This window comes from Phytophthora infestans, genomic scaffold, assembly GCF_000142945.1.
Source record: "Phytophthora infestans T30-4 supercont1.13 genomic scaffold, whole genome shotgun sequence".
NCBI classification, from domain to species: domain Eukaryota; phylum Oomycota; class Peronosporomycetes; order Peronosporales; family Peronosporaceae; genus Phytophthora; species Phytophthora infestans.
In genome coordinates, this window is record NW_003303746.1 from 711,659 (window position 1) to 721,221 (window position 9,563).

The following is a 9,563-nucleotide window of genomic DNA, read 5'->3' on the forward strand; positions in this document are numbered from 1 at the left end:
ATTATTGGAGCTCCTGAAGTCAATTTTTCTCCGTCTGAGGCAGCGGAATTGTTCAGGAATTCCATCTGATTGGCATTTCATTGAGCTTGTTTTTACCAATCAGCTAGAGATAAACCAGCTGCGCAAGACCTCTGCCAAGTTTATAAACTTTAATATAGGATGTCGCACGAATGTTACTTCAACTGAAATAAGGATTTGTACAGGTAGCCGTGAAGAGCATCGGAAGCACACGATATGACGGCTTTTACGGCACCTAGCGAGGTACAACTGGTCTTAATAGCTGCAGCAATTATTTAACTATTGACATGCGCGCACAGAGGGTTACTACAAAGGCCGACTCGTCAGAAATCGGGTGTCAATTGTATCTGTCGTCAAATCCATATCATTTGACTTGATGTTTGTAGTGGAGCATGGATCGTACCCGAATACGAACGAGTGCACACAAATATGCAGGGCTCCCGATTATGGCATGGTCTTTTCAATTATTTCTTATGAAATCATAAAATTATTTATTTCTTCGATTACCTGGATGTTATTAATAATTTATTTGCTTAAGGAATCATCCGACATAATTTATGAGCAAAACCTCTTTATCATTATGTACCTCTCACAACCAACCATGAATTTTCACTACTGTACTTAAACTCTCACTTCTCTAAGCCAGCTATACGACACAGCTTGCTCACGTCCCCACTTTTTAATGTGAGCAACTCGAACAAAGCCCCTCGCTAAGCTACTATGGTCCATTCCACCTACTTCTATCTTGTTGAGAGGTTCTTTAGCGACACCAGGACGACGTACGGGCAAGAGCGCCGCAGCTTGCAACCTATTACATTAGAAATGGAAAATGGTGAGTATTGGTCAGCTCAGACTGTCGACGAGGCCACTCGCTAATTATTAACATGGTGTTGGTTTGCCTTACATTATGCTCTTATTTATTGTTTGTGCGCAGTACATGACATAATGTATGTGATGACACTAGCTGCCCAATGCCATTATTTATGGTTAAAGAGGGTTCCCATTAAATAACAATGCCATAATCGGGAGCCCTGCAAATATGTTTGCATCCACCACGAGTTATTAATAAGATGAGCGCTTTGGTGACCTCATACAGTATCAAGCAAGGAACAGCGTCATGTAGCATTCGATCCTTGCAGGAGCATCAAATTGATTTACTTTACATTTGACGGTCGGATGACCTGCAAACCGCAAAAGATGTCTTGGTTTTAGTAAAAGCGTTTGGGGGGTGTCTTCAATTTCTGGGCAGCATCTAACCTGAATGAGCGTCCCAAGAATTCCAAGAGCCTGTCCAACGCTTACCAGGAGGATAGTGCTATCATTTTCTACCTATTAAGCTGTCCAAGTTTCACCTTAAACGGAGAAGAAATGAATTCAGGAGCTTCAATAATGCATAAAATCGCTAGGGGTGTCCTGACTTCCTACCCCCGCTGTAGAACTACTGGTAAGCTTAAATTACCGCCGCGTAGCGGCGGCGCTCGGCTAGTTGTATATTTGTGGCACTGAAAGAGTTAAGTGTCTGCCTCTCTCGCCTAGCATCATCCAAGGTTCCCCCGCAACACTTGCAAATTTAGCTATCCAATCTTGGAACCTCCTCCAGCTTTTCACCGACTTTGTCGGCCAGAAGATTGAGATTTGCTTGTATAGGAGGAATTGTACCGTAATTGTTGATAAGCGACTCCAGCTCCGAGTCCAGCAAATCCTTCGAGGAAACGTGAAGAATGGACTTTGTGAGGATCTTCGCGTCATTTTGCATGAGTGTGGGGGACGCGTCCCACAATTCATAAAGATCAATCCACAAACGCTGTTCATCCATGACAATCATATTCGGCACGCGAGGATCTCCGTGGGCCATGCCAGCAGAGTGGAGCTGCCATAGCATGTCAAAAAGGACTCGCGCCTCCTGACTTGTGGTAGGATACGATATAGGCTTCCCAACAGGAGACAGCAACATCGCCGCGCCATCAGAAATCTCTGTAGCCTCCCCCACGGGTCGAATCACCAGATCTGTGTCCTGGGCATGAACTAACGCTTCGTATTCTATAGAAGACGTCTAATCGAGAACTTCTCCACGATCTTCAAGGCCAGCACATCCCCATCTTGACCTACTCGTTTAACCTTGAAAACGCGTCCGAATGCACCATGCCTGAGAAATGCATCACCCTCCACCACCTCAACGTTTAACGTAGAGCAGGCAGCAGTCAAACGCGTCACCCACGGTGATAAGTTCTTGGTAATAAAGTCACGAAACAACGCTTTCGAGCCCTCCATGACCCACGCCGCCTCTGTAACACGAACTACAGCACCATTGATGCTTTCGATCAGCCAAAACAATTTGCGGTTGAAGAGAACAGCACTTCCTGGTCCCTTCGGGAAAAGGTGTTGCGTGTATCGCACGACTTGGCCAAATGGAGCCCCTTCCAAATCTTTTGTGATCTTGCTCTCGAAGAGAACGAGACAATCAAACAGTGCCTTAATTGCTGTCCCAAAACGAAATGAGGTACCCACTCGACTGACATCATCATTTGGTACGGGCATTTTCTGATACATCCCACGATGAGTGACAAACTCATCTGGTTTGAGGTCTGTATTGCTGTTGCCAACAAACGCAGACTGCGGCAACCATTTATAAACCTCGCTGTTGACGAATACAAGGTCGTGTAATGAAAGCATCAAAATCATTCTCCCTCGAAATGCTGTTGACTCGGGCTTGAACTTTCACCGACCAAAACGCATCTGCTCCGACTGTTTCTTTAGCACTCGAGACGAATCCTTTCAGCTGCAATAATTCCAAATGCTCGTAGCCCAATTGTGCATCCGTTTTAGTCGGCGTCGCGGGGTTGCCAAATTTCTCGAAATGTTGACGAATTTCTTCCGCTTGCTTACGATTTTGTTCGCGATTTTCTTCCGCTAGCTTGCGAACTTCTTCCGCTCGCTTACGATCTCGTTCGCGACTTTCTTCCGCTAGCTTGCGAGTTTCTCCCGCTAGCTTGCGAATTTCGTTCGCTTGCTTACGATCTCGTTCGCGATTTTCTTCCGTTAATTTATGGAACATTCGAGTATTCTCTTCTTGGATAGTCGTTGAGAGAAGACTTGCGAGTTCCAGATCGCCGCCAGCCCCCTCTGGCACCACCACCAGCACGTGAATTTGTCTCGACTTCGGGGCGTACTGCTGTCCTGTCATCTTGTTGGCTATCAAAACATCTTCGACCGTCCACGTCGCCACCATTTTCTCTCCATCAATAAAGGCTTGTACATCCTGATGGATCATCCCTTTGTCCAGATCTTGTGCAGCAGGGTCGTCGTATGGCAGCCACGCGTCGCCCTTCTTCGCCAGGAAGAGCTGCAGCTTGTATGCATCGACATCTTTGAAGTCGTTCGGGTTCTTCGCCTTGATCGCATCCTTCAGGTGTCCCACCAATTGACCCGCGTCGATGTCCACAGGGAATGCGCGTCCTTCCTTCCCGACAATTGCGCAACACAGTGAGATTTTCACCATCTTTCCTCGAGCCAGCGAATTCTGGAGAGAGAATTTCCATTCGTATTTAAGCGGATAGAAGGGCTGTCGCATAGACCTCCAACCAATCGTGAGTGGCCACGTAGAACGACAATCCTCCTTTTGCACACAATCCCAATGGCCCATTTTGAATGGGGCTGTGCCTGTGCGCGGTGCTCCTTCGTACTGTACATGTAGTCGTTTTCAGCATCGTTATTAGTAAAGAGAGTGAATAGAGGCACTGAGTGAGATCGCACCTAAAAGGACTTTTACGGTACCCAATCGGTAAATTACCTTGATATATTACCAGATATTTCAAAATTTCGAAAATCTGAAATCAGACACCCCCCCCTTTAGGTCCCTCCGCAAAACGTTCAGAGCCGCTCATTTGGAGCCGCTCATTTGGATTTTCGCGCGTCTAGGCCTCAAGTCGACCTTGGGTCGCTATTTGTGTACGTTAAATTATTGCGCTTGTGTTGGTTGTTATTGTTGCTAAGAGATATTGTAACCGCACAGGAGACGGTCTATGAGTGAAAGCGAACCAGAGGCGCACGTGCCATCCGCCAGCGTGTGGGAGGCCTCACCAATCGACCAGGAATGGCTTGAAAACTGGGACGCATTCAACAGCTACATGGGCGAGTATCAGGAGAGGACACACCAGCTCTTTCGACTCCGTAGTTCGACGTCGGTGGCCCGTCGTAACACGGAGATCAGAGCTATTGCTGACAACACATCGGGAGAGACGTCCGATTCACCGCCCTCGCTTATCCCAGATGAATTCAAAACCTATTGGATGAAACTTATCTGCACGCACGGATGGCGTCGAAAAAGCCGCAGTACTGGTCAACGAAAGAGCTACTTCGGCAAATCGACTGAGTGCAAGGCGGATATCAAGGCTGCTGTGACGTGGAACAGAGATAAGCAGAAATTCATGGTGCGCGTTACTGGCTACAGCATCAGCCATAATCATCGCGTCGACCGAGCTGTGTACGAGAACCATTCGTCGGTGGGGCGTGTCGACGATCCAATGCTACTTGCGTTCGTGGACGTGTTGCAAGCGTCGGGTTCGAAACCCAAGCGGATCATGTAGTTTCTGCGCGAGATGACGGGTACGTATACATGACTTTCGTCTTGCTTTAGCTTCTATTTCTGATGAATCCGTTTATAGGTCAGATCGTGACGCTCCGTGACGTCCACAACATGGTTGCCAGAATGAGAGAGAAGCGGCGCGGTTCCAGAACCGTAGAGCAGCGACTTGAATCTCTAATGCGGGAATTTTGTGGACGGCGCGGTAACCGAGCTTCTGTGTTTGTTGATGACGAATCTTTGGCGCAGACAATCACGCTGCAGACGCGCCAGATGCGTCGCTGGTTCAAGGCTTTTCCGGAGGTGCTGTTGATCGACGCGACGCACAACACGAACGACTCGAGGTACAAGCTATTCTCGTTCATGATACATGATGTGTACGGCCATGTAAGTCTACGTGTCTAGAGGTACCTGATGGTGACTATAGACACGTAATGTACAAGAGTTACCCTCAGATGTACCTGTAGGTACCGAAAGGTACTAATGTTAGAGTTTGCGTGCCTAGGGTCAGTATGTGCAGCACAGCCTAATGGAAAATGAGAGTGCGGAGTGTCTTACCGATGCGATCGAATCTTTCAATTTTTGAGATTCGTGTCATCGTGATCGACAAAGATATGGGTGAGCTGAGCCTTTTGGAGGCGCACTTTCCAAACGTTAAAGTGATTCTCTGTCACTTCCATCTCAAGAAATACATCCGGTCGGAGATGTCAAAGAGTGAGTACGGAGGGCCAAGCAGCTTCGACATGGATCAAGTAGAAGACGCAGTGGATATGATGAGAACAGCAACCACAAGTGAAGATTACACAAGGTATCTCAAGTACCTGTATTTTCTCTTGGATAACGTTCAGTTACGCTCTACGGACGCGATCCCAGACCCAAAGCACCCATTTCTCCGTTATTTTATGAAGAATTGGGACCAACAGAAGGAGCGTTGGGCTCTCTACGCCCGTTCACACGTACCGCATCTTGGAAATCACACAAATAACCGGTAAGAATTTATGGAGTTAAGGCTTCTGCATTTAATTTGACGCTAACGTTTGTGTGTTATGCGATAGCTTGGAGGCATCGTGGGGGCATCTTAAGGAAATCCTGAAACCTTGACCCATCGTGCCAACTTTGCGTTCGTAGTATGGTTTCCAGGACTGAAGTTCCAGGCGAGTGCCAAATGATCCGTGTACAAGTCGAGCTCTCGCTTGTCCAAGTAACAGCGAAAATTGCTTGTCGAACATACCCCCCCCTACACTCGATCTCCAAGATCCCATCTTGCTTGATCCAGTTTTTAGGGACCCTGTCAACAATTTACTAGCGTACGCCACTACACGGTCTCGACCGTCTACTTCCTGCATCAGACAGGCTCCGACAGTGTATCGGTACGAGTCCACGTAAAGTTTGAAACGTCTCCTGACATCCGAGTAGACTAGAATCGGAGGCTTCATCAACGCTCGTTTGAGCTGGTGGAAGGCCGCCTCACAGTCATCATGCCACGGCAATAGCGCATCTTTCACCTTCCACCGTTCCATGCGCCCAAATCGAGGCGTATCCCGGAATATAACGAAGGAAATAGCTCATCAGTCCCAAGAACGATCGGATCGCAGGTAGGTCTTGCGAGCGCCTCACGTTCATCACGGCCTTGACCTTCTCTGGATTAAGTGGTATCCCGGTAGGAGTTACTGTGTGTCCCAGGAATACCCCGGGCTTGTGATGTACTTAACAGCAGATTGGACAACGCCATGGCCCATCGTGCCAACTTCGCGTTCGTAGTATGGTTTCCAGGACTGAAGTTACAGGTGAGTGCCAAACGTTCCGTGTGCAAGCCGAGCTCTCGCTTGTCCAAGTAACAGCGAAAATTTCCGTCGAACATACCCCCCCCCCCTACACGCGATTTCCACGATCCCATCTTGCTTGTTGGTCCAGTTTTTCAGGGACCCTGTCAACAATTACTAGCGTACGCCACTACACGGTCTCGACCGTCTACTTCCTGCATCAGACAGGCTCCGACAGCGTATCGGTACGAGTCCACGTAAAGTTTGAAACGTCTCTTGACATCCGAGTCGACTAGAATCGGAGGCTTCATCAACGCTCGCTTGAGCTGGTGGAAGGCCGCCTCACAGTCATCATTCCACGCAAATAGCGCATCTTTCACCTTCAACCGTTCCAGGGGCGCCCAAATCGAGGCGTATCCCGGAATATAACGAAGGAAATAGCTCATCAGTCCCAAGAACGATCGGATCGCAGGTAGGTCTTGCGGGCGCCTCACGTTCATCACGGCCTTGGCCTTCTCTGGATTAAGTGGTATCCCGGTAGGTGTTACTGTGTGTCCCAGGAATACACCCCAGGCTTGTGACGTACTTAACAGCAGATTGGACAACGCCATGGCCCATCGTGCCAACTTCGCGTTTGTAGTATGGTTTCCAGGACTGAAGTTCGAGGTGAGTGCCAAATGATCCGTGTACAAGTCGAGCTTTCGCTTGTCCAAGTAGCAGCGAAAATTTCTTGTCGAACATACCCCCCCCCAACACTCGATCTCCAAGATCCCATCTTGCTTGTTGTTCCAGTTTTTCAGGGAACCCTGTCAACAATTTACTAGCGTACGCCACTACACGGTCTCGGCCGTCTACTTCCTGCATCAGACAGGCTCCGACAGCGTATCGGTACGAGTCCACGTAAAGTTTGAAACGTCTCTTGACATCCGAGTCGACTAGAATCGGAGGCTTTATCAACTCTCGCTTGAGCTGGTGGAAGGCCGCCTCACAGTCATCATTCCACGCAAATAGCGCATCTTTCACCTTCAACCGTTCCAGGGGCGCCCAAATCGAGGCGTATCCCGGAATATAACGAAGGAAATAGCTCATCAGTCCCAAGAACGATCGGATCGCAGGTAGGTCTTGCGGGCGCCTCACGTTCATCACGGCCTTCACCTTCTCTGGATTAAGTGGTATCCCGGTAGGATTTACTGTGTGTCCCAGGAATACACCCCAGGCTTGTGACGTACTTAACAGCAGATTGGACAACGCCATGGCCCATCGTGCCAACTTCGCGTTTGTAGTATGGTTTCCAGGACTGAAGTTCGAGGTGAGTGCCGAAGTTCCAGGTGAGTGCCAAATGATCCGTGTACAAGCCGAGATCTCGCTTGTCCAAGTAGCAGCGAAAATTTCCGTCGAACATACCCCCCCCCCCCCTGCACTCGATCTCCAAGATCCCATCTTGCTTGTTGATCCAGTTTTTCCGGGACCCTGTCAACAATTTACTAGCGTACGCCACTACACGGTCTCGACCGTCTACTTCCTGCATCAGACAGGCTCCGACAGCGTATCGGTACGAGTCCACGTAAAGTTTGAAACGTCTCTTGACATCCGAGTAGACTAGAATCGGAGGCTTCATCAACGCTCGCTTGAGCTGGTGGAAGGCCGCCTCACAGTCATTATTCCACGCAAATAGCGCATCTTTCACCTTCAACCGTACCAGGGGCGCCGAAATCGAGGCGTATCCCGGAATATAACGACGGAAATTGTTCATCCGTCCCAAGAACGATCGGATCGCAGGTAGGTCTTGCGGGCGCCTCACGTTCATCACGGCCTTGACTATCTCTGGATTAAGTGGTATCCCGGTAGGAGTTACTGTGTGTCCCAGGAATACACCCCAGGCTTGTGATGTACTTAACAGCAGATTGGACAACGCCATGGCCCATCGTGCCAACTTCGCGTTCGTAGTATGGTTTCCAGGACGGAAGTTCCAGGTGAGTGCCAAATGATCCGTGTACAAGTCGAGATCTCGCTTGTCCAAGTAACAGCGAAAATTGCTTGTCGAACATACCCCCCCCCTACACTCGATCTCCAAGATCCCATCTTGCTTGTTGTTCCAGTTTTTCCGGGACCCTGTCTACAAATTACTAGCGCACGCCACTACACGGTCTCGACCGTCTACTTCCTGCATCCGACAGGCTCCGACAGCGTATCGGTACGAATCCACGTAACGTTTCGAAACGTCTCTTGACATCCGAGTAGGCTAGAATCGAAGGCTTCATCAACGCTCGCTTGAGCTGGGGGAAGGCCGCCTCACAGTCATCATTCAACGCAAATAGCGCATCTTGCCACCTTCAAACGCTTTCCAGGGGGGGCCCCACAATTCTAGGGGGTAAACCTCGAAAATATAATGAAAGAAAAAAAAATTTCATCATTCCCCCAGAAAAGAATCGGATTGCAGGTAGGTCTTGCGGGCGCCTCACGTTCATCACGGCCTTGACCTTCTCTGGATTAAGTGGTATCCGGTAGGATTTACTGTGTGTCCCAGGAATACACCCCAGGCTTGTGATGTACTTCATCATGTAGCCGATGTAGTTTTCGTCGTCCTTGAACGACGCATCGCCCTCATCCTGGGTCTCATTATTGGTCGCTCCCTGCTCCTTTAGCTGCCGCGAGCTGCTTCATGACGTCCTCCTCCTTCTCTCCAGCTGCCACGCGTTTCTTAAGCCGCGTACGCTCGTGTTTGGACAAGAAGAACGCCTTCTTCTTCGGCGCAACAGCTTCCTCCGCCGCCTCCTCGGTGTTATCTTCACTATCCGTCTTCGTACCCGTCAGTTTATCGTCCGTAGCGCCAGCAACTTCCTCCTTTTCAGCCGCAGCGTTAAGTGCCGTCGCCTCTTCCTTGGCCTTCACCTTGTCCGCCGCTTTCGTCGTCTCCGTAGCGATGATCTTGCCATGCAGTTTCCTCTTCTTGACCATCATCAGAACACCCGGAGACGAGCGTTTAGCTGAGGAGTGAGCACCCGCTGCGATCTCAAAGATCGTCTGAGGCGGACGGAACGTCTGAAGCGAGTCGATGTACGCTGCCTTGTCCGCTTTACTCTCGTCCAGCACATACTCCTGTTGGAACAAAGGATGCACCTTCTTCACTGCCAGCTCCTTGCCGCGACGAATCGAGTTCTTGGACGGATCAGCGCGTGTGCGTGCGTACGCCTTGTACG

At 49.5% G+C, this 9,563-nt stretch overlaps 1 protein-coding gene and 1 pseudogene across 1 annotated transcript; both read right to left on the bottom strand.

The window, feature by feature from the left end:
* Nucleotides 1-1,116: 1,116 nt before the first annotated feature.
* PITG_22850 lies at nucleotides 1,117-3,517 on the bottom strand (annotated as a pseudogene; the record flags this gene model as incomplete).
* A 5,403-nt stretch (nucleotides 3,518-8,920) lies between these two features.
* On the bottom strand, nucleotides 8,921-9,324 carry PITG_08293 (uncharacterized protein; the record flags this gene model as incomplete). Its single annotated transcript, XM_002903645.1, has 2 exons — nucleotides 8,921-8,992; nucleotides 9,058-9,324. 2 exons carry the CDS (start codon nucleotides 9,322-9,324, stop codon nucleotides 8,921-8,923), a joined length of 339 nt encoding a protein of 112 aa, XP_002903691.1.
* Between the last annotated feature and the right edge of the window lie 239 nt (nucleotides 9,325-9,563).